General features: G+C 40.0%; 1 protein-coding gene across 2 annotated transcripts in view; it reads right to left on the bottom strand.

Moving 5' to 3' along the window:
- ELMOD1 (ELMO domain containing 1) overlaps positions 1 to 25,318 on the bottom strand; it is a 43,833-nt gene that overhangs the window by 16,077 nt on the left and 2,438 nt on the right. Inside the window, exons 2-7 of one of the 2 annotated variants that reach the window (XM_023744838.1) lie at positions 18,707 to 18,842; positions 13,159 to 13,341; positions 12,999 to 13,027; positions 11,276 to 11,373; positions 7,241 to 7,370; positions 1,154 to 1,287 (exon numbers count right to left, since the gene is read on the bottom strand). In XM_023744838.1, coding sequence (XP_023600606.1) covers positions 1,154 to 1,287; positions 7,241 to 7,370; positions 11,276 to 11,373; positions 12,999 to 13,027; positions 13,159 to 13,303 — 536 coding nt within the window. In that variant the 5' untranslated portion in view covers positions 13,304 to 13,341; positions 18,707 to 18,842. The remainder of the gene's footprint in view (positions 1 to 1,153; positions 1,288 to 7,240; positions 7,371 to 11,275; positions 11,374 to 12,998; positions 13,028 to 13,158; positions 13,342 to 18,706; positions 18,843 to 25,318) is intronic. The other variant, XM_023744837.1, reaches the window with a different exon arrangement.

Raw genomic sequence — 25,318 nt, 5'->3', positions numbered from 1 at the left:
AGGGCCGGTGGGGACTTTACGATGCAGCCGTCAAACTTTGATGCCTCTGACCCATCTCAGCCTGGGAACCGACTGGGGACACTGCAGGCCTCCCACCGTGACATCAACCTGAACCTCTTGAAACCTGTGACTTTCAGGACACGGAGGGGATGGGTATAAATGCAAACAGGCAAATCTAGACCGTGGGACATTTTACAGGACAATCGGCTGGGGAACTTGCACAAGCTAACAGCACAGCAGAGGGGTCAAAGGGAGAGAGAGGGCAGTGGGAGAGAAACTGCTCCAACTGAAAAAGACCGGAGACACATAATAACCAAGTACAATGTATACAATTGGTTAGAACAAACCAGCTATAAAAAGAGATTTTTGAGAGAACTGGGAAATTTGAATATGGACTAAATATAGAGGACACTAAGAAATTATTATTAATTTTGATAAATGTGATATTGGCATTTGGGTCAATGGAAACTAATTACTCATGTTTTTTTAAAAAACTTAACAGTGAAATGAAAAACAGTGTAAGATTTTCATTAACATGCGTCTACCTCCAAAAACAAATATGACAAGTATTTAAAAACCTTGATAATTACTGAATCTGGGTGATTAGTATAAGGGGAGTTCTTTATAATCTTCTCTCTGTTGTTATATATATGTAACATTTTTCATAATAAAAAATTTAAATAAATACATTTGAGATTTGCTTAAAAGAATCCATCTAGTTTGCCAGATCAAAGTAAGATGGTAGCTTTTCTTTAAAAAAATAAATTTTTTAAAAAATACATTTTTATTGATTTCAGAGAGAAAGGGAGAGGGAGAGATAGAAACATCAATGATGAGAGAGTCATTGATTGGCTGCTTCCTGCACGCCCCCTACTGGAGAATCTAACCTGCAACCTGGGCATGTGCCCTTGACCAGAATTGAATCTGGGACCCTTCAGTCTGCAGGCTGACGCTCTACCCACTGAGTCAAACCAGCTAGGGTAAGAGGGTAGCTTTTTAACTTTCATGAGCCTGAGTTATCTCTCAGAGGACTGGAATGTTTTCTTGGAATCTTCTTGGAAGTAGCTTTTGGAACTAATAACTCAATTTTATCATTTCGGCCTGAGGAGACCAGAGCCTCGCTCTAACACTTACCCATTCTTCATTTACTTACTGCAAATTGTACAGTCCCAGAAGTCCCATTCCTCGAAAATCCGTTTTAGGATCATCACCTTGGAAGCCAATTTCACACCATTGCTTAGAAATCCGAGATGCTAATGGAGTATCGGGCTTCAAGAATTTCCATAACTGGAGACAAAAAAGAAAATTAGCCTTTTGACATATGCACATAAATATTCTTCCCGATTGGCTCATATTTTTAAAACTACATCATTAGGAGGAGCTTTGCAAAAGTCAAATACATGCAAATATATAACAATTAAAGATTTGATCATCTTTCAGTTACCCATGACAGCAGGTCTCAAAGTATTGTCTGAATACTCCTGGGGGGTCCCCATGACCTTTTCAGAGAGTCTGGGAGGTAAAAACTATTTCATAAAAAAACCCAAATAGGTTATTTGCCTTTTCTCTCTCATCTCATGAGTACACGGTGGAATTTTCCAGAGGCTGCGTGACCTGTAATGATGTCATCCCTCTGAAAGCAGTGGAATGTGTACTTTTATATTTTAGTGTTCTAAGTATTTCTGCTTTAATTTCTAATCAGATATTATCTCTCACACAAGCTGTTTGGAGTCCTCCAAAAATATACAAGAGAATAAAGGGGAGGAGAGAGCTGGGAAAATTTTGAGGGCATGCATTCCCTCAGAAAATGCTTAACCTATTTTATCACCAAACTTTTAGCAGCATTATTAACAAGAAGAAAAATGGATGGACTTGAGTTTTATTTCTTACAGCTCACCTATAATGATGTGAGAGTAAATACACATAGCTAAATAAAGGAAGACCAATAATGTTCATGAATAACCCTCAAAACATATTATTATGTTTAAGAGTTACCTAAAATGTTTCAACAATAATCAATTTTGTATTAATGGACAAACGTAGATTCTAAACACTATGTTTGTCACTGTTTAAGAAACCAGTTCTATTTTTCTAAGCTTTCTGTAGAAAGATACCTTTAACACATATCATTACTTGAGAACATGAGACACCTGTCTCTATATAAATATGCAATGCTTTATTAGTTCTTTCTAATAAATAGAGGCATGCAAACAAATTTACTTGTAAAAATATTAATAATACTTTAAAAATATATTTTACTGATTTTTTACAGAGAGGAAGGGAGAGGGATAGAGAGTTGGAAACATCGATCAGCTGCCTCTGGCACACTCCCCACTGGGGATGTGCCTGCAACCAACGTACATGCCCTTGACCGGAATCGAACCCGGGACCCTTGAGTCTGCAGGCCGATGCTCTATCCACTGAGCCAAGCCGGATAGGGCTTAATAATATTTTATATTTTCACTATAGAGACAGATACTAATGTTAAATTTCCTTATTACTATTTCAACATGATTCAACTTCTAAATTGTTTATTCTACGTTATATAGATTTTAAAGTTTTAGCACAACAGAAATACACAAACTCCTTGCTTTATAGTCAACTGTCACATATCTTTTTTTGAAAACTATTTTTATTGATTTCAGAGAGGAAGAGAGAGGGAGAGAGAAATAGAAACATCAATGATGAAAGAGAATCATTGATTGGTTGCCTGATGCAGGCCCCACACTGGGGATCAAGCCCACAACACGGGTATGTGCCCTTGTCCAGAATCGAACCTGGGACCTTCAGTCCATAGGCCGACGCTGTATCCACTGAGCCAAACCAGCTAGGGCCTGTCACATATCTAACACAGTATAAAACAATGCTCAATCACAGGAAATGCCAATAAAAGAGTTGTAATCCATCAAAGTTATTTTAGGCACTAATCAATAATTATGTGTAATTCAAATGATACAATATTTTATCTTAGTGGCACCGCAGGTAATTTTACTCTAAAGAGTGAGAGAAAATTTTCAGAGGAAAGAAAGTAAATATGTCATCCTTGAAAGCAAAATATGAAACATGGGTATAAGAAATCTTTTTATTTTATCCATATAAGAACTTGCCAGTGCTCTGCATTCATCAAAACAGAAAATGTTTCTGCATTCACCACAAGAGTACCAACAAATGAGAGAGAAGTTCTCTTTTAAAAATGCCTTTAGGAACCATTACTGCCACAATGAAAAATAAATACAAACAAAAGGAAACAGACTGTAAAGCTCATCACATTCATGTGGACAATAATATGATGTGATCTCAGGGCCCTACACTGTTTAAATGTACCTGGTTTCATCAAGTGAGTGAAATAAACGAACAAAAGCAAGCATTTGAAGTCATAAACTTCATTCATTGGCGGAATACTTAGTTTGGAGGAGTAAACGTTTAAATAATAAAATGCTTTAAAAAGAAATTCCATTTTAATAATTTCATGTATCAAGACAGATAAGACGAATGGCTAAAAAGTGTTCTAAATTAAGTTCTTAATCCTTTCTGCTTTAATCAGGCTCACTTTTTTGGTAAATGAAAGTTGGTTATGCTAAAATACTTACATGAGTGCCACCATGTGTATATTTCCTGTAAGAATGCTTGAGTTACTGCATTCTCCTCTGATAGATAGGCTCGTCCCTGAAAAAATTGAGGGTCAGAGGTAGGGTGCCCCTGAGGGAATGAGGTTATTTCTTTCACGTTGGAAGCCGACTGGAAATCTGAACTGAGGTGGCGTGGTCGGGGCCTCTGGTCGGGACCTGGGACTGTGCTCCTGGGAGTGGAGTTATTACAAAGCCACTTGCCAAGTGAAGGAGACCAGACCAAGAGCTAAAAAGGGTGATTCCAGTGGCAGGTGACAAGCTGCATCAGACTATTACCCATCAAGGCCCATGTTCCGTTTAATTCTGTTCTCTGCACGGAGCCTTTACTGCAAGCGTATTTGAACACATCTGCCTCGTCTCAGGTCTGCTGCAGGGCAAGGCCATTCATTCAAAAGCAGCTTTCCACCGTGAGACTCCCTCTTTCCATTAGGACAGCATCTTTTAATTCGGGGTTATATTTTTTCTATTAAGTCATGAATCCCCCTAAAACTTTGCCTTTATTATTAATTTGGTTTAAAATGTTTAATAAAAATGTCCATGTGAATAATTCACATGGACAGTACCACATGAATACTAGTATAAAGTGATATTATTCAGTTTCATTCCAGCCTATGTTTAAATGATCATAAAATCCAGATTTTTCTTTTTATTCTTTAAGTAGAAACAGTGATAACGGTCTCCTATGTTTAAAAATCAAAGCACTTACACAAAATAGCAATATATTAAAACTCCTAAACCAGGAGTCAGCAAAGTTTGTCTATAAAGGGCCAGAGAGTAAATTCTTTAGGCTTTGGAGGCCACACGGTCACTGCTACAACTACTTAATTTTGCCACTGTAGTACAAAAGTGGCCACGGACAATACGTAAGTGAATGAATGGATGTGTTCCAATAGAACTTTATTTACAAAAATGGGTGGCTGGCCAGATTTGCTGACCCTTGCTCCAAACAATTTTTTAAGGTAAGAAGGGTATTATTACCCATTTTAAAAGATGAAGAACACTAAGCTCAGTCAGTGAAACACAAACCATGGGCCAGTCTCTGGAAATACAAATGGGAACAAGACATGGTGTCCCCCTTGAGTGGTAGTGCCGTAGTGTAGAGCCCTTTCTAACTGTGTGAGCTGGGCAGTCACCTAACTGCCCAGCCTCAGTTTCCTCACCTGAAAAATGGGGAAAATACCTATATCTCACCAAAAGGTTACTGTGACATTTACCTACATGACTGGCACAAACTAAACACTCAGTGAATGTTTTATTATTACTGATTTTGTTACTATCATACTTGCAATTTGAATAAACTGAAGAGGGAAATAGAGACCCCATTCCTAAGTTTGCTTGGGGAGGATAGAAAAGATGTCTAAATTCAATAAATAAGGTCTTAAAAAAATAAGCAACTTCTGCTGCTGTAAAAATAATGGGTAACAGAGGGAACAGCATGAGCACATACGTGGGCACAGGGGATGGCACAACCATCTGGGTCAGGGTGAGTGGCAGAGCATGGTGGAACTGCGCTGTCTATGACGGATACAGGAAAGACAGCTTGAAGAAATAAATCAGAAAGGGTCCCAAATGCATGCTAAGGTGCATGGGCTTTCTACAGTTAGACCCAGGAAACCTGAAGTTTTTAACCTAGAGAATGACATGACTAGGTAATCCCTCCAACAGTATTTAAGGAGACAGGAGAGAGGAAGTGTTACTGGCCCAATTGGAGATAATGGCTAGAATAAGGCCGTGAGCATGGAAAACACTGGAGAGGTATTTGCGGGGAGCTCTACAGTAAGATGTAGTGATTTTTGTAAATGCATAGTATTTCTCTAATTAGACTGCAAGCCACTTAAGAGTAGAAAGGATGCCTCTCCTCAAATTGCCTAAGCCAGTGGTTGGCAAACTCATTAGTCAACAGAGCCAAATATCAACAGTACAACGATTGAAATTTCTTTTGAGAGCCAAATTTTTTAAACTTAAACTATATAGGTAGGTACATTGTTATGAACTTAATTAGGGTACTCCTAAGGCTTAGGAAGAGCCACACTCAAGGGGCCAAAAAGCCGCATGTGGCTCGCGAGCCGCAGTTTGCCGACCAGGGGCCTAACACAATAGTGGACGGTCCTGGCTGTGTAATTCCCTGTGTGTACCAGAACCTGGACTAAAATGATTGTAGTTTGCTCACCTCTAAAGTAAAGGTAACAACCATCACTTTCCTTACATCTTATAATGGTGGCAATAAAAAATGGTAACACATACATACTGAAATCCGGACCACATATAAGCCATATCACAAAAGTTCTTGACGTGTATCTAATGAACTACAATAATTCATGCATTCAGCCATACTGACTACTCTGTGCCAGCACAGAGACAACAGATCAGCTAAGATGGTACATAGAAAGTACTCAAATTCCATTGGTTCAGTGGGCATCTCAGCCACGCGAATGAATTGTTCAAGTGGTTGTGGCCCGTGTATTAATTATATCACCCCATTTCTCTTACCTTCACCTCTTACTTCCCACCTTGAAATCATTTTATTGAACTCAACTTCCTTTATCAGAAATGGAAAAAATAAGGCAATAAAAGGAGATGAAGCTCAGTCAGTGGCTTAGCTAAAATTAAACAGAAGCGAAAGGAAAGGAGAAAAACTATTGCTAAGAATGTGGCTTCTTTAATGCTTAATGATTCACATCAGATCTGGCACTAATTAGTAGAGACCAATGAGTCATCTGTTTAAGTACTTACTCCTTTCACACAAAACCACAATAAGATACACTTTTAAAATTACATCTTTTATTGACATTTTTAAATAAAATAAAGTCAGGGCAGCTAAACAAATATTTCTTTCCAATTTTGTTACTGCCCTTTTGAATTTTAGGCACTGCTCTGGATATAGGGGCTCAAAAATGAACAAGACCTGGGTACTGAACTGGTTGGTAAAGCTACTCTTCTTGCTGGTTCGGATGTTGGAGGTAAATTTTTCATTGGAAAATTCATGTGAGAATTTAGGTGTAAAGCCAATTTTCTCCTGTAATCTGAGAAAGCATCAGAGGTGTTTTCTGTGGGCTTTCACATTGAGCTCAAGTTTAGATTGTTTGACTGTGTTGGAAGCCAACAGGAGAAATAGCAATCATCAAAGAGTGTCCTGGGATTTCCATTTATGACTTTTAGTAGACATCAAAGAAGATGAGGTTGGTTTCTGCTTCAGCAATAGCCCTCGTGGGAAATTACCCAAGGCCTTCATGATGATTATTTATTCATGTAACGTGGAGACTATTAGAAGAGGAGGTGAAGGTTTATATCTGGTGTGTTAAAATTGCTGGGAGACTAATATGCAATTATAAATATTACTTCTGGCTGTCAGAGCAAAACCCTAAGACTCTCACATGATCTGATGGTGTACTATGGAACACAATAAGATACTACTCCAAAGCACTGGATTTTAAGTTAAGAAATCAAGATAAAAAATTTTAAATCAACCTTTAGAACTACTCATCTGAAATGTTTTCTAAATTCACTCCTGAATATAGATGCTTTTTAGGATAAAGTGCCTATCACACAGCAGGCGCTTAGCACACATTAGCTGGCCTAAGTGAGGGCTGGCAATGTGTTCGAGGACTGACCTTCAGAAGCATTTCCTCGTGTTGGGGGTTATCAGAATCATAGGGTTCTCTGCGCAGCTTTTCCACATCTGCAATAAGGTTTCTGTAGCCAACGATCTGCAGGAGGCAAGCCTGGAGAGAGATTCCCAGCCTGTGGTGTTCAAAAAGGAAGAAACACACATGAAGAAAAGCATAACATACGTTGGCATTTGTTCACTTGATGTAATCACAGCAGGACTTGTCCTATTTCTCTAATATCTAGGGAATTGCCCAAATAGCATCTGTCTAATAGAAGCACAGTTTCTTACTGCATCTGCATGGACAGTTGTAGAACTTGGCTAAAACTTACCTTGCATTCTGGCCTTTTCTTAAGCTATGTTGCAACAATGCGGCTTACGAAACAAGGGATTTTTATTCTTAATCCTCACCCAAGAATATTTTCCCATTGATTTTTAGAGAGAGTGGAAGGGAGGCAGAGAGACAGAGAGAGAAACATCAATCTGAGAGAGACACATTGATTGGTTGTCTCCTGTTCTTGCCTCTACTGCGGATCGAGCCTACAACCGAGGTAGGTACCCTTGACCGGAATCAAATCCACAACCCTTCAGTCTGCCTGACACTCTGTCCACTGAGCCAAACCGACTAGGGAGTTCTTGATGCAGGTGATTTGCAAGTGAGATGCAGAAAATATAGGTGGTAATGGGTTCCTAGGGATCATTTAATCCCCACTAGGTGGGTATATCAGAACACTTCAGAAGGGTGTGTGTGTGTGTGTGTGTGTGTGTGTGTGTGTGTGTGTGTAGAGACCCAGAGGGAGAAATAGCCCTCAGCGGCTTAGGAGTAAAAAAAAAAATTCAAAACACCTCTGCTTGGGAGCATTCTTAACAGATAGGCAATGCCAAGAGTAAGAACTCACTATTTTACAAGATTTGCCATTTCATCCTGACTTCTCTAGTTGCCAAAACACTTTTCTTTAGGCTGAAACAAAATCTGTTTTCCTGGTTACCAAGTGGTTCAAACTCTGTTCTCTGAGCAAATGTATTTCCACCTTTCCCCCACCGTGCCTATTTATTTTGAGATGGTGATTCTTTCTTCTAGTCACACCTGCAGTATTTAAAAAAATTCCCTGTTCCTTTAATTCCTTCTCATGTGACATGGTTTTAGGTGTTACTATCTTGCTCAGTCTTCTCTGAATGTACACTGTTTAACAGCCCATGACAACATATCACCGGAACAGAAAACAGTCTGGCAAGTGTGATACACAATCATTACTTCCTGTGATCTGAATGCTGCTTTTCTCTTCTACAACCTAGGACAGTGGTCGGCAAACTCATTAGTCAACAGAGCCAAATATCAACAGTACAATGATTGAAATTTCTTTTGAGAGCCAAATTTTTTAAACTTAAACTATATGGGTAGGTACATTGTTATGAACTTAATTAGGGTACTCCTAAGGCTTAGGAAGAGCCACACTCAAGGGGCCAAAGAGCTGCATGTGGCTCGTGAGCTGCAGTTTGCCGACCACTGACCTAGGAGGTAAAATAGGGTCTCTTTAAGCAGTCACAAAACACTGCAAGCTTATTAAACAGATGGCTAACTAATCACAAAGATTCTTTTTTCATATAAACTACTGTCACATAAATTATCCTCCTACATTCATTTGATGGCATTTTAAATCTAAAAGTGGTATTTCACGTTGACTTATTCCTGTTAAATTCTTTACAGTCATTTAGCTTTTGGGTTAAAATAGTTGAACGTTGGCAACTTCTTATGATTTAACCCAAGAGTTACTCTTCGGTATACTCCTACTCCGAATTCACTCACTAAATTTGAACATTTTTGTTCTCGTGGTGGTCATTATAATCATGATGACAGTGTTATCATTACCTTTTTTGGGGGGAAGGGAATAAGATGTATAGAAAGTTAAGACTAAAGTTGGGGGCAATAGATAATTATGTTTTAAAATTATATACTTACTCCAAATGTAGAGGACAATGTAAGATAACCCAGAATGCTAAACTTAAATAAAACTGAATATTCAATTAAATGACCCTTGTTACCACAGGACCAAAAAACCAAATCAGATATCTTAATATAGGAAAAGTGAACAGTGGCACTGGGCACCCAGGAAACAAGCACAGGACTGAAAGAGTTAATTGTGAGGGAAAGAAGAGAGTGGGAGAAATTAAAGAAGAGGCCACCAGAGAAGCCAATTCAATTTTTACTGTAGTGATTCTTATCAGCAGCTTAAGCAGCACTTGAAAAAATGTAATTAAAACAAATAATTAAAAGAAAGTGAGGTTGCCCTGGCCTGTGTGCCTAAATGGTTAGAGTATGGGCCTGTGCGCTGAAAGGTCATGGGTTCGATTCCTGCAGGTACCTGAGTTGGAGGTTTGATCCTTGGTCCCAGTCATGCACTATGCAGGAGGCAACCAATCAATGTGTTTCTCTCACATCAATATTTCTCTCTTTCTCTCTCTTCCTCCCTCCCTCCCCTCCACTCTTTCTAAAAATCAATGGAAAAAGTGAGGATTAACAAAAACAAAACAAAACAAAACAAAAACCAAAGGGAGGTTAATAGTAGTAATGACTTGATAAATTATAAAATATTTCCCCTAGCCCTCTCTATTTCTTGATTTTTTTCCAGAAAATTATTTAAATTTTAAAAATCACATTTTGTCAATGTCTATCTATGGGGGGAAAAAAAGTAGCAAAATCCATATTGAGGTGTAAAAACACAATCTCCTATGTATACGGTGTTTTTTTTCTAAAGGAAATCAAATGAACAGACGGCAAGGAAATGCTTCTGAGTGAAACATATATCTTTCATAGAAGAGACAGAAAAGATTTGCTATTAAATCTACTCCGACCTCTAAATGTGATTATAGGTCTAATATATCCCTCATGCCTAATGGTAGTCTTACATTTTTTTGTTCAACTTAATTTAAAATAAATTGTCTTATTATCACCTTCCCAGAGATATAAAATATATGTCAAAAGGTTTCAAAAAGACATTTACTGCATAATTAAACCACCTTTAATGGCTGAATAAGAAAAAGGCAGCTAATTAGCTGGTGTCTGCAGAAGAATGGTACGGAGCCCACGTGGAAATGGGAGTTTTGTGATGAGCCCCAATTAGCTGGTACTTAGAATCCCTCCAAGAGACAGACATATGCAAAGTGCACTCTGAAATTCCCTTGACTACAGCTCCCTGCTGCTGGCAATGAAATGCCTTTCTCAGGGACAACATCTGAAGTTCTCATGCATATCTAAAAGACAGCTTGATTGTTACCTGCCTAAACTGTCTCTAAATATATCTGCACGCAGAATTTATTCTACCCAATATCCTTAGCTCATTTTTTTTCCACTGAAAAATTTCTGTTCCCAGTGGAATATGTAAAGCTAATTTTAAATGTCATGTACATTGCCGAATGCATTTTAATACTTCCAAGATGACATGAATAAATTACAAAGTTCGAACGTCTTCTTTCAAAAACTATCTCTTCCTCCCACACATGCCCCCCCCCCTTGGTTTTAAACTGTAAGGTCAGAAGTCTTCTACAGGACTCACTGGGCTAAAATCAAGGTATTCATGCCTGTCCTTTTGATAAGCAGGTAGGGACTGTCTCTGGATTTTCAGCCTGTCATGAACTGACGGAGCAGAATGGGCTCAGGCACATTTACAATTTAAACTTGGACTGCACCGTAAAACACGGGCATTGCATGGAGTGACTTGATGAATGAGCCCCCTTTATTTCAGCTGATACCAGAGGCATCCATCATATTTCTTACATTCATTGCATCTCAAAGCATAAGCATAAATCACAACAAAGTACAAGGTTGCTGCTATTTACAAATATGGAAATGGCACCTTTTTCTTTATTCTTTATCTGAAATCCAAAACATTAGAAATGATTTGGAGTTGGGGAGGTGAAGAGATAGATAGGTACTAGTAAGTAGATAGACAGAGAAAGCAAGCATGCATGCTATAGAAATAATAAATATGAAGCCATGACTTGTGTTCTATATTTATAAAATAATAAGCATAATTCTTACTGTGGATTTATATCAGGGTTGATTTTTTTCAGTTCCATGATGTCTTCGATAGTTTTTTCAATAGCATCAAGGTGAACACTCACTGAAGTCTGCAACAGCTAGAAAACATGTTTCAATCATTTCCCTTGTCATGAACACCAGTGGCTTAAGCAGGATTTATTTAGGGGCTTCAAGTATTTGTTTACAGCTTCTCCATGAAGACACTAACCTAAACTAAACTTAAAGAAAAAATTGATTTAGTACTTGAATTCTAGTGAATTTGACATTTTCACGATGGGGGTAGTATACTTTTCCTGATTAAGGTAATAACATAAAACAGAAATAGTAAGTTGTGTTTTTGTATTTTCTTTTCTCTTTTTTTTTTTTTTTTTACCATTTTCAACTGTTTTAAATTACTTATTAAAATATTATATTTTCATTTTCTCTCTCAACAAACCTGGTTTCTATTGTTACTGGGCACTATGTCTACAATTGAGAGAAGCACAAAGGGGATATAGTCTTAAGGATACCAAAATCTATATATATAAAAGCCTAAGCAACCGAACAACTGAACGACTGAACAACCGGTCACTATGATGTGCACTGACCACCAGGGGGCAGACGCTCAATGCAGGAGCTGCCCCCTGGTGGTCAGTGCGCTCCCACAGCAACCTCCTGTAACTGGCCAACCTCCCTCAGCCTCTCCCCCCATCACCGGCCAAACTCCTGTGGCCCTGATCGGCCCCAACAGCCGGCCAGGCCGAGGGACCCCACCCATGCACAAATTCGTGCACCAGGCTTCTAGTCCTATCTAATAAAGATGGAATATACAAATTGACCATCACACCATCACAAAGATGGTGGTGCCCATAGCCACAAGATGGCGGCACCCAGTCCCCTCAGCCCTGCCAGAGTCCCACAGTCCTTTCAGCCCAGCCGGGGTTGTGGGTGGGCGGTGGTAGGCGCACAGTGCAGCCAGACCCACCCTCAGTCCCCCAGCCGCCCAGGGCCGGCCCAAGGCACAGGCAAGCCTCAGATGGCGGCTGCCCAACTGACACCCGAGGCACAGGCAAACCTTGAATGGTGGCTGCCCAGCTGCCCAGGGCCGCCTGAGGCTCAGGTAACCAGGGCCGGCTGAGGCTTGCGCTGCCGGCAGTGGCAGCAGCAGAGGTGTGATGGGGGGTCACCTTCTCCTGATGGCCAGATCGCCTCTCGCCCCTGAGGGCTCCCAGACTGTGAGCAGGCCAGGTTGAGGGACGCCCCCTCCAGTGCATGAATTTTCATGCACCAGGCCTCTAGTTAAATAATAATATTCAAGAATCTTGAGGAAAAAAACAACCAATTTTCTCTCTTATGTGGATACTTAACTATGTGCTATAAAAACTAGAATAGTGACTTTGATTTTCTTGGAAAATCTTGAGCATAAAGTTAAATGATTTGGATATTAACACCAGAGAGTTAATGCTGCTCCTATTTTCAAGTGATTTTTATTTTATGATTTTTGGAAGAGGTATAAAAAAGGATGAATTTGACAGTGAAGTAAAAAGTGCACCTTACATCTGCCTAAAAATTCACATACAGTGGCTACTTTCATGTTAAAAGTAAGGGCAATTCTCTCTTCTCAGTTTTCATTAGTTTTTATAGTTAATGGTATATTTTGTTTCTTCGGATTTTTACTTTTTGATGATGGATCTGAGCTTCCAAGTGAAAAGTTGCTGAAAAATATAGAAACAATTTTACTTACCTTACTTTTTGAGCCTCTCAATGATGTTTCTATAAAAGAGATAATTTTAAAAGTGATTAAAAATTATCCTTTACAAGTGGTTTAAAATTACTGTTCTGAGCTATACCATCCTCAGTCACACCAAGCCTACATTCTGCTTACTTCTCTGTCTCACGCTTACCGATCTTCATGGTTCTAGAAGCTCCAGGCTTGGTATTGTAACAGATCCGTTGCAGTTCACATCTTCCGGTCAGCTTCCTCATGACAAATTTCAGGCAGCGCCACAGAAATGTGCAGTAAAAATACAGGCACACCTGGATGAACATTCTGTCAAAGACAAAAGATAGCACCTTCCGCTAGGACTCTGGAAGAGAATAGGAAGCGGCCACCACCAGCGAGAAAAGAAGCCCAGAGGAAAATCAGCCATTAGACATCTGGGTTTACACATTTACTTCATTTATCTAATCCCACATTATGTTATTTGAGGTAGCTACAAACCCATCATTGGGAGGGAAGCCCAGTCTGTGAGGACACACTTACTATGACTGCAAGCAACTCCAGAAAGCCCTGTTCTAGCAAATTTGATATTTCAACTACCTGAGCACAAGGCACTTAAAGACATTTTTAAATAAATCAGCACATTTTAAAATAACCAGGATCTAGAGATGGTCTCTCCCGTAGACAACGGGAAAGAACACGTCTTGGCAACTCCCCTCGCCTGCGTCTGTAGACAGCCGCTCAGCTTGCTTGGATCATTTCCAGCCCATCCTCACTGCCCCTTTTGGCCACTACTTTATTTCTTCCCTGTTTACATTCTTTTCTCCTTCCTTCTGCTTTCCTTTAGGTACTGCTGTCCCCTTGAGGACCTAGTTGTGTGGCTACCTGTCCTCTCTGATGACCAATCCCAACACTTTTTGAACTTGCCAGAAGATGCCTCATCAGTTCACTGAACAAGTGTGCTGACTTTTGGTTCTCCAACACCCTCTGATTTAAACCTTCCCCAAATTCCACCTTATGACAAGTTTGTTCTTGACCCCTGCTAAATAAAGTTTCCTTAATTGCACACCCTATCTCCAATAATACCTCAACAGACTATGAAGTAACTTACAATGTCTCTGGCAGGTGAATTTGTGTTTTATGCTGACTTTTATTTTTAATATGTCGGTGCTTACTACTTCACGGTACTGTTCAAAGTCTCAAAATGACTCAAGCTATAGAAATAAAGAGGACTCACAGCCAGAAAGTTATATGCAATCATCTTCTCTTAATATTATGTGCTCCTAGTAGGCAGGAATATTTCTATTACTTCCTATTAGTGGCATGTCTAAAAGATGGTTCTTCTGCAATATTCACTAATTCCCTCCAGTTCTAACATAAGGTGATCCAGGATCATTCAGATAAATTAGGGTAGTTAACCAATAACCTCAATGATGTGATTCATCCCTGAATATGAACCAACACTTTGAGCAAGTTTCCCTTTGTTCAAATTGCTCTGGCCCCGATATCTTGAACAGCCTGTGTTAAAAATAAAAATTTCCAAAGGCTAAGTTGAACAAAAGCATAGGATCTATCTATAATAATAAAAGCATAATATGCTAATTAGACTGGACGGCCGAACTGCGGAATGACCTTCCGGACGAAGCTGGGGCTGCGAGGGCCGAGCCCCTTGCATGAATTTCGTGCATCGGGCCTCGAGTACCATATAAATGTAAAGGAGATGGAGGAAACAGTAGAAGAAACCAAACTGCTACACTAAAATAACAAAATGGAATCCTTTGTAGGCAATAAAAGTATGTTCTAGAACAGGGGTCCTCAAACTACAGCCCACGGGCCACATGTAGCCCACCGAAAACATTTATCCGGCCCGCCGGGTGTTTTTGCCGCCGCTGCCTGTCCTGCTTAGCAGCCAACTCGTCCCGGGCCCGCAGTGCGCATGTGTGGAATGTCTGAGGGACAGTGAACTGGCCCCCTGTTTAAAAAGTTTGAGGACCTCTGTTCTAGAATGTCTAATAATACGAGAAAATGGTCATAATATGCTTATCAAATAAAAAGAAGTTAGAAATGCATTGGTATGGGATGATCTATATTTTATTTAAAAAGTAAACAAAAATGTTTAAGGGTGATGTATAAATACGAAGAAAAAGAATGGTGGGATACACAACAAAATTGTTAACAGCGGTATTTCTGGATAATAAAATTGTGAGTAATTTTTATTTTCTTTTTTGGTTAAGTATATTTTCATTTTTTGCTATAAGAAGTATATGTTATTTTAATTTTTATAAAGTTGCAAAAACAATTAAAGTGTATAAAATTATCACCAAAGCCATTATAAAAGTGCATATAAAATTTATATGGGGAGTCAGATTCTGCTAAAAGACAAAAAATGAATTTACTGTGTTGTGAAGTCTGAAATGCAACTGTTTTAGTTAAATACTAGAGGCCCGGTGCACAAATTCATGCACCAGTGGGGTCCCTTGGCCTGGCCTGCATGATCAGGCTAAAACTGGCTCTCCAACATCCCCCAAGGGGTCCTGGATTGCGAGAGGATGCAGGCTAGGCCGAGGGACCCCATGGGTGCACGATCAGGGCCGGGGAGGGACGCAGGAGGTTGGCCAGCTGGGGAGGGACTGCGGAAGGGCTCCAGGGCGTGTCTGGCCCATCTCACTCAGTTCTGATGGGCTGAACCCCAGCAGCGAGCTAACCTACCAGTTGGAGCGTCTGCCTCCTGGTGGTCAATGCACATCATAGCAACTGGTCAACCAGTCGACTGTTGCCCCCTGGTGGTCAGTGCACAACATAGTGAGCAGTTGAGCGGCCTTAGCATATCATTAGCATATTATGCTTTGATTGAACGGATGACCAGACACTTAGCATATTATGCTTTTATTATATAGGATGTTCCAAGATCTATTAGGATTTAGGTTATTGGCTTCCCAAAAAAAAGTAATCCTAAAAATAAATTTAGTGGAACATTTTAATTAGAAATTTAATAAACCTCCATTTACTCTCTTGGAAAAGTTTTCCATTTTTCCAACTATTGGATAGCTATGCCCAAGAAAAAGATTAAGCACTATCTCTGTGAACTGGTCACCAGCCAAATGGCAATGATATTAATTGCTGATTGGCATCATTCTATTATTAAGTCAAGGATAAAAAGCTTCCCGTGATATCTATCCTTATGGTGTCATGTGCAGTTTCCAGTGCAGTTTTCCTAGAATGTGGGCCAGCTCCTCAAATGAAGCCTTTTAAGTCCGTGTCAGGACTTCATGATAATCAGGTTCTTGGGGGGCTAAGTCTTCCTAGAGAAGAGAGTTCTGATTACTATTTAAGGTGAACCCCTGTACTCACCCTACTTAGGGTACAGCCACCAGAGCCTATGACAGCTCACAGTGAACTGCAGAAAGCTTTCCCCCTACAACTTCTCCAGCAGATCTATACAAAGATGTGCTTGAGACCTCGAAGTCATCCCAGGTGGCAGAAAGTATCCAGATATGGAGTGACTTAAAACCCCCTGGCCTCTTTGTATATGAGAAGAATATGCCTGGGGAACTGTTTTGCATGAAGATAGCCTTACATAAAAGAAGAGAAAAGACATAGTATTCTATGTGCTTTTATCTTTTTTTTTTCAACTCCCCTGAGGATGCTGAAGCTGTCAAAGTCAGGAGAACCCAGTGGAAAACTTCAGGGAGGAGTTAGAGATGCTGCATCACTTGTTAGGACTCACCACTATGTGAGGTGTATCACGTGCCTCTCACATAATCACATAAACAAAACCACAGATCATGAAGGAGAAATGCCCATTTCAATTATGAAATGAGTTATACACTGCTTCCTTACCCTTTCATAATTCCTGGGCCAGTCGTTCTGATAATGCTATTTATTATCAAGGATATAATTTTTATTGTTTCTTTGTTTTTTTCCTCTAATGGGTCAACATACCCACAAATATTTCATTAAAAGGCCAGCTTGCTATGCCAGGCACTATATTTTCCTGGTATGCTAAAAACTATATTTTTTTTCAAGCCAGACTATCGATCAAACAATGTTTTGACAAATATAATTTATTTTGTATTTAGATCATAAACCTAAAGCCTGGCCAGAGATGGAAACGCCAGGGCTACCTCTTTCTTTGGAAGACTTATTTTGGTAACAGCTTGCTTCCTCATGAAAGGACCAGAGGAGCAAAACCTCCTTAAGAGCATCTCAGATTGGCTGTTCTTCACCATCAAGTGCTGCCAAGAGCTCACTTCTTTTTGAAAAATATATTTTTTATTGATTTCAGAGAGGAAAGGAGAGGGAGAGAGAGAGATTGAAACATCAGTGATGAGAATCATTGATCGGCTGCCTCCTGCACGCCCCCTACTGGGGATCGAGCCCACAACCCAGGCATGTGCCTTGACCAGGAACGGAACCATGACTTCCTGGTCAATAAGGAGCTCACTTTTTAAATTCTTAGATGTAGTTAAGTCCCTACATTGTAAAGTTTATGGAAAGACTGCTGAAGGTCCAGAGGAGAACAGTAAACATAATTAAATATTTTGTGAGAATGTTAAATTGGTTCGGCATGTCTACCCTCAAAAGGAAGAAATGAAAGAAATGGATCTTTAAATGCTCTTAAGCTAATCAAAGGGAAGGAAGGAAGGAAGGAAGGAAGGAAGGAAGGAAGGAAGGAAGGAAGGAAGGAAGGAAGGAAAGAAGGAAGGGAGGAAGGGTGGGTCTGATTCTCATCTGAGTTTAAGGACGGATTCATAGTACCTTTCCTCCTCTTAATTTCCTCATCCCCTTATTTTGGCATGCCTTGAGTGGAGACATCTCAAGTGTATCTATGAGGCAGATCCCATGTGCTTTCTTTAATCCTATCCTTCTGTTCTTACTCTTAGAATAAGAATTACAATGGGGGGGGGGAGGAAGGGGGACATATGTAATACTTTCAACAATAAATATTTTTTTAAAAAGAATTACAGACACACCCTCTCTACCATTTGAAACCCTTGCTCAGGGATTTGTAGCTCTGCTTGTTTTTAACTCCTGTCCTGAATCATCAAACTAACCAACTTAGTTTTGATTAGGGGAATATTTTGTTCTTTTTCTTCATAACACTAGACTTAGTTTTCTCAGTTCTGATGGAGGATTCTCAACTCACTACTGAAAAGATGTGTTACATTTTATCGGAATAACAGCCAAATTTTCAAGACTATGAGGAAACATACTGATCACCATCTCCTATTTTTAAGAACTACATGCATAGCATGTTTTGCTATTTGTTTCTATTTTTTATCACAACTTTTTCAATGATGTTCCAAAAGGAGTTACTGCAGGAAGAACTGATATTCTAATAAGGAAAATGACAATAAGTTAAATGACTTGCTTAAGCTCTGGGAGAATCTGATTTAATAATGAGACTTATTTAAACATTTTCTGTTTCCAGTATTTTATCCTACTGTCGTTTATTAGTATGCTGCAGAGTGGGGTTTATGGCTGAGTTCACAGCAGTATGCTTCTTAAAGACAATTATGATCACGTTTATTACTGAACATTCATTCTCTAGCTTGAACTAGAATAGCCACCCAATGTAAATTATTCAAAATGGATCATATCTCTGCTATCGAGTAAAAGCAAGTCCCTGTCTTGTTAGAAGAACCCACTCAGCAGGAGTGTGAGGCCTCTGAAATAGGAGATGCACCTAGCACCAAGTGGCCTCCTGCCTGTGGGGTGAGGGGCGTGGATACCTGTAATGCAACACTACTCCAACATCTTAAATGTGTGACTCTGGCGTCTTCTTTTGGAATAATAAGAGAAAACTGGTTTATTTTGAACAGTTTCAATGAGTTTGTTAATGAAAGTTAATTCTTGCTTGAAGAAATCCTGTAATAAATAAGAAGTACACTATTGGTGAGGAAGGAAACGTACAAAATAATCACAATTCTTTGTTCAAACCACAGTCTCCTGAACGAAACACTTTTCATCTAAATGGGCATAAAGAACAACAGCAAACTGCTCAACATTTCTAGCATTTCATGAACTTTAAAAAATATTTACTATTTTATTTATTTACTTTAAAATTTTTATTTTTTCCAACAACTTTTTAAAATAACATTAAAATTTTTTCAGTTGCTTTTGATGAAAGCCTAGTTTTGTTTTTTAGTCAAATATATCAATATTTTACTTTAGAAAATTTTCAGTTGCTCTATTGAAGTGTCTGATCAGGGGCACTGGCCATAGAAATTAACTTGCCAATTGGGATTCTCTGTATAAGGAGCTTCCTACTAGAAAGAGAGGCTGCAGAGGACTTGATACATGAACTGGAACAGTGAAACCACACAAAGAAACCATTTGTGTGCCTCTAGAAAAACGAGTATATTTTCTTTAATGAGCAACTGAGAGGCAGTGCCCAGTGCCCAGTGCCCAGTGCCCAGTGCCCAGTGCCCAGGCAGTGTGGGGCCCTGTGGTCTTTCCCATCGTTCTTTACCTGAAGAGATCACACTGTCTTTGAAAAGTGGTGGGTGTAAACCTATCATGGGTTGACACTATTCCAAATTCCATTGCTATAGCAAAGGTACTATTTTTACATTCCAGGCAAATTTTATCTGAGGAATTAGGGAGCACTGGCTGACTGTGGGACAACAAAATCTAATTATTGGCTTATTGTTTTTCTTTCAAAGAAAAGGAGGCACAGGTTTTTCTTAATTTATTAATGACATCACAATTCAATTAAAAATTTGATGCTTAAATACATACATTTTACAAGATTTATTTTTTAAAAATCAGATATTTTGGGGTACTTGGATAATATTTTTATTGACTTATTTTAAAAGGAAGCAGCAAACACATTACACTGACATTTAAAAAGTATTTCATTGTAATCTAAAGTATAAACTTTGGTTGTAAATAAAAATATTTTTAAAAGAACCAAAATATTAAATACATCTATAAATACCAATGTTCATATTATGGGGGTGCCAGAAGGAGAAGAGAGAGAGAGCAAGATATTCAAAACCTATTTGAAGAAATAATGACAGAAAATGTCCCCTCTCTGCTGAAAGAAATAGACTTATAAGTCCAGGAAGCGCATAGAGTCCCAAACAAGAGGAACCCAAAGAGGACCACACCAAGACACATCATAGTTTAAATGCCAAGGGTTAAATACAAAGAGAGAATCTTAAAAGCAGCAAGAGAAAAGCCGTTTTCTGCAAGGGAGCACTCATACAACTGTCAGTTGATTTCTCAACAGAAACTTTGCAGGCCAAGGGAGTGGCAAGAAATACTCAAAGTGATGAATAGCAAGGACCTACAACCAAGATTACTTTACCCAGCAAAGCCATCATTTAGAATTGAAGGTCAGATAAAGAGCTTCACAGACAAGAAAAAGCTAAAAGCGTCCATCACTACCAAACCAGTATTACATGAAATACTGAAGGTATTCTTTAAAAAGAAGGAAAGGGAGAGGGAGAGATGAGGGAGAGGGAGAGGAAGAGAAAGAGAGAGGGGGAGGGGGAAAGGGAGGGAGAATGGGGGAAGGGGAGGAGGAAGAAAAATATGAATAATAAAATAGCAATAAATACATATCTATCAACAATTAAATCTAAAAATCAAAATAAACAAACAAGAAATATAATGAACAAAATAAACTGATGAATAAAATAGAACCAGAGGCATGGAAACATGGAACAGACTGATGAAATCTCAGAGGGAAGGGGGGAGGGGAGAGCAGGAAGAGATTAACCGAAGATCTTATATGCATATATGCATTCCTATGGACACAGACAAAAGGGTGGTGAAGGCCTGAGGCAAGGCCAGAACCTGGTGGAGAGGGCAATGGGGAAATAGAGGGGGACAGCTGTAATACTCTCAACAATAAAGATTTAAATAAATAAATAAAATAAGGGAAAGTCATTATCCATCATAAGCCCCCAAATCTTCTATAGAGGATGAGCAGTAGGCCTTTTAGTATTATAGATACACTACATAATTATATATAATTATGAATAAAAAATTAATTTCTGTTGAGTTAAAGACCTAGAGTAGTTGAAAGAGAGATTTTTTAACTGTACTGTAGAAAAATTAAAAGTGATCATTGAAAGGTACTTTACTTATTCCTTCACTAAAGTGAACAAGTAAAAAATGAGAAGACTGGTGTATAGTACAGTAGGAAAACGTGTGGGTCTTATGTAAGGGAAAAAACAAAAATGGGTCAAGAACGTAATTTCACTGCAACCACATGCCATCCCTGTCCACAAGGAACCTATAATCTAGTAAGGAAAATGACAATAAAAACAAAAAGTAAAAAAAATTAGTGTGATAATTCTATAAAAGAAATTGCTAGAGAGACAGAGAGAAAGTACCTTCCTCTGAGATGGGACAGTAAAGCCAACTCCTGATTGTCCTGACAAGGAGGCAAGCACAACAGGGAAATCAGCATGCCTTACTCACTTCAGAGCAAAAGTGAAAAATACAAAATTTAAATGAATGAAACGCAAACCCAACATTTACTGAGTGTCCAGGGCTTTCATTTATCTCATGCTCTATAGGAGGAGCTGAATGAACAGTGAGGTGTCAGAGGGTTGCCCCTGAAAAGCTGAGGGAAAACCAAGGGGCAGAAGAGCTGGGTGCCGATGATCAAGCCTGAAATGAATCTCTGATGGCAGCTTGATGTCAATGGGCAGGCCCAGGTGGTGTCACAGAATATTGCCTAGAAAACTATGCATTCAGGTTAACCTATTTCAACAAAGGTGTGGAAAGTATTTTTTTTTTAATGCCAGGAACAAAGTAAGTTAAAATACTTGTATATACACTAATAAAAGAGAAAGATGCAAATTGACCATACCTTCACAACACCCACCAGCCAATCAGGAGTGAGTATGCAAATTAACCCACCAAAGATGGCAGGATAATTCGCATACACAGGTGCCAAGCGGCCGGGGGCAGGGCAGAATGCAGGCGTCCTGCACTGCCCCAGCTGCTCTGGGCCTGTGGGCAGCGTGGGAAGGCGGAAAGGTGGCTTCGGGCCAGAGTGAAGGCGGTGCCAGCAGCCAGAAGAAGGAAGGCCCATTCTTGCATGAATCTTTGTGCATCAGGCCTCTAGTGTGTAAATATATGTGTATTTGTGTGTATACTTCATGTGTGTGTGTGCACTAGAGGCCCGGTGTACAGAACGGATTTGTGCACTGGTGGGGGTCCCACAACCTGGCCTGCACCCTCTCACAATCTGGGACCCCTTGGGGGATGTCAGACTGCCAGTTTCAGCCCGGTCCCCACAGGCCAGGCTGAGAGATCCCACTAGTGCAAGAATCCGTGCACTGGGTCTCTAGTAAGCATATAAGATCTTTGGTTAATCTCTTCCCGACCTCCCCCTTCCCCCCTTCCCTCTGAGATTCATCAATCTGTTCCATGTTTCCATGCCTGTGCATTGAGCGTCTGCCCCCTGGTGGTCAGTGTGCGTCATAGCTACTGATCGAATGATCAAACAGTTGCTTAGGCTTTTATATAGAGAGATATGTGTATATACATGTATATTTATGTAAGTATTTATATACTTGATATGTACATGTGTATCTTAAAAAAGGAAAAAACTATGGCCAAACACACCAGACTACAGTGACAGTGGTATTTGGATGTGCAGGCTGTAAACCCCTTTTCAGGATTTAGCTTCTACATCTGATAAGCTCAGGCAATGCCTCAAGCGATGGTAATCAAATTCTGGGACAACTACATGGCCCTGCACCTTTGGCCCCTCCAGAGCACTGGAAATTGGTGGGTACTGAATGCAAATACTGCCTAGCTAAAAAGGGACGTGTCTGGAAGTCTGACTTTAAGTCTGGTGTACATTTGCTACAATGGGCTGTTTGACTTCGGACAAGCCCCTCTGCCCCTCTGCCCCTCTGCCCCTCTGGGCCTCTGCCTTCCCATCTGTAAGGTGAAGGGAATGGCCTAGTTTTCTAGCTCTAAGACTGTGGTCGGCAAACTGCGGCTCACGAGCCACATTCAGCTCTTTGGCCCCTTGAGTGTGGCTCTTCCTAAGCCTTAGGAGTACCCTAATTAAGTTCATAACAATGTACCTACCTATATAGTTTAAGTTAAAAAATTTGGCTCTCAAAAGACATTTCAATAGTTGTACTGTTGATATTTGGCTCTGTTGACTAATGAGTTTGCCGACCACTGCTCTAAGAGAAGGCTAGATACATGTCACAATGGAAGGAGATTTTTCATCTGACTTTCCCTTCTCTTTGAGGTCTACTTTGAGTGAAAATGTTACCATGGTTCTGGACTGCTTTACCCCATGCTTGCAAAGGTGCCTAAGAATTGTCCCTAACTTTACCTTGGCAGCTTGTCTTCTGCCCACCCTACATAGGGTCGACAGCCAACACATCTGGACCACTTGCTGCTTGTGGAAGCTGGTCACACTTTCTGGGCTTTGTTCACAGCATCTTTTCCACCTCTCCTACCCTCTATCCTCATTTAAAAACTAGAGGCCCGGTGCATGAAAATTCGTGCATTGCGGGGGGGGGGGGGTCCCTCAGCCCAGCCTATGCCCTCTTGCAGTCTGGGACCCCTCGGGGGATGTCTACCTGCCAGCTTAGGCCCACTTGCCAGGGGATCAGGCCTAAGCCACAGTTGGACATCCTTAGCACTGCCGAGGAGGTGGGAAAGGCTCCCGCCACCTCCGCTGCGTTCACAGCCGTCAGCCTGGCTTGTGGCTGAGTGGAGCTCCCCCTATGGGAGCACACTGACCACCAAGGGGCAGTTCCTGCATTGAGCGTCTGCCCCTGGTGGTCAGTGCGCATCATAGCAACCGGTTGTTCCCAGTTGTTTCGCTTTAGGGTCAATTTGCATATTACCCTTTTATTATATACGATAGGAGCATCCTCATCCTCCTTTCCCCTCAATCTCACCCCAGTGAAGCCATCCCTCAGCATTCCTGTCACAAAATGCCTGTAGCATGTCACTGACCACATTCCTTTTTTTATCTTAGTTTTGCCCACGTGTGCCTCAGCTCCTCACCAGATGGTATGTTACTTTGGAGCGGAGACCACCTCATATTCACTTTTGTATCACCCACAATGGCTCACAGTAGACACACACCAAAGGAGTAACACAATGCAGAAACTATGAGAAACAGCTTGGAAGTCAAAGGCCTGCATTCAAATATCCGTGTGCCCTGGCTGGTGTGGCTCAGTTGGTTGGAGTATCATCCTGTACATCCTGTACAACACAAGGTGGTGGGTTTGATTCCCAGTCAGGACACATACCCAAATATCAGTGTGCCCTTGTGTGAGTAACTTAACTTTGTCAAGCCTTCATGCTCTGTGCTGTAAAATGGGATATTAATTCTGTTTAATCACAATTGTTATTAATAGAAAATAATTTAAAATGTGGCATGGTACTACAATTGTTAGCAGTAGATGTTTACTAAATGAGTTAGTGGACCAATATATTAATCAGGTGTGAATGACCTGTATATAAAACCCAATTTATGGCTATTTTTGCTCATTGTAAGCCTTTATTTACCTAATTATAGTGTTAAATACTTTTTTCCTCTCAATTGCTTCACAGCCAGAACTTGGGTGCAATTCTGCTGTGCTGCCCAAAGTGTCTCCCCTGGAGGTTTGAGTTTGGCAGACGTTTTCCTCTCCTCCCTCCTGTCTCAGGAAGAAAAATATGCAATGAAGTCCAGGGCCAAGACACTGAGATCCTGAGGCCGGGAACGTTTACATGGGGTGCCTTAAAAGATTCCCTGTATTAGAAAATGTCAAAATTAATAATGCCTGATAACTTAAAAAATATCATCTCAACAAGTAAATCCTAGCAAGGCAACAGATCTTCAGTCCAAGTCTTATGCCTTCTTTATGAGACATATAAACTGAATTAACGTTAATGAAATATACTATATAAACTACACCCAAAGCCTCAGTTTTATTTAGGGCTCAGAAAGTGCCCTCTCTTTCTCTGATAAAACACAGGCACACTTTCTTCTCCATTTAATCACTGGTTTTCTTTTAATGCAGGCCTTGGAAAGAGTCGTTAATTGGTGGCAATGATGTACTTATATCATATCCCATATCTACTCTCAATTTAAAACATATCCTTCAGTTGAGTGCACTAATCTATAGCATTTATTTCTAACTTCTCATGTAATTTCTTATATTTCAAATATTTCCTCACTCCTTTACACTCTGAGTAGTTACACCATTAATACAGGTCGATGGTAACAGTGAGCTGGAGAGAGCAGAGTGTGGGTCCCATGCATCTTAAATGTGGATTAAAATCCATTCTTTCCCTCAACCTGGATTCTTTATGGTTAACCTCATTTCTTCTGAGACTGTACATGGAGCATTTCATTCTAC

Source organism: Myotis lucifugus, unplaced genomic scaffold (genome assembly GCF_000147115.1).
Source record: "Myotis lucifugus unplaced genomic scaffold, Myoluc2.0 scaffold_491, whole genome shotgun sequence".
In the NCBI taxonomy this organism is placed as follows: domain Eukaryota; kingdom Metazoa; phylum Chordata; class Mammalia; order Chiroptera; family Vespertilionidae; genus Myotis; species Myotis lucifugus.
Note: the sequence above shows the minus strand (reverse complement) of the source record. Positions and strands in the feature narration are given on the sequence as shown.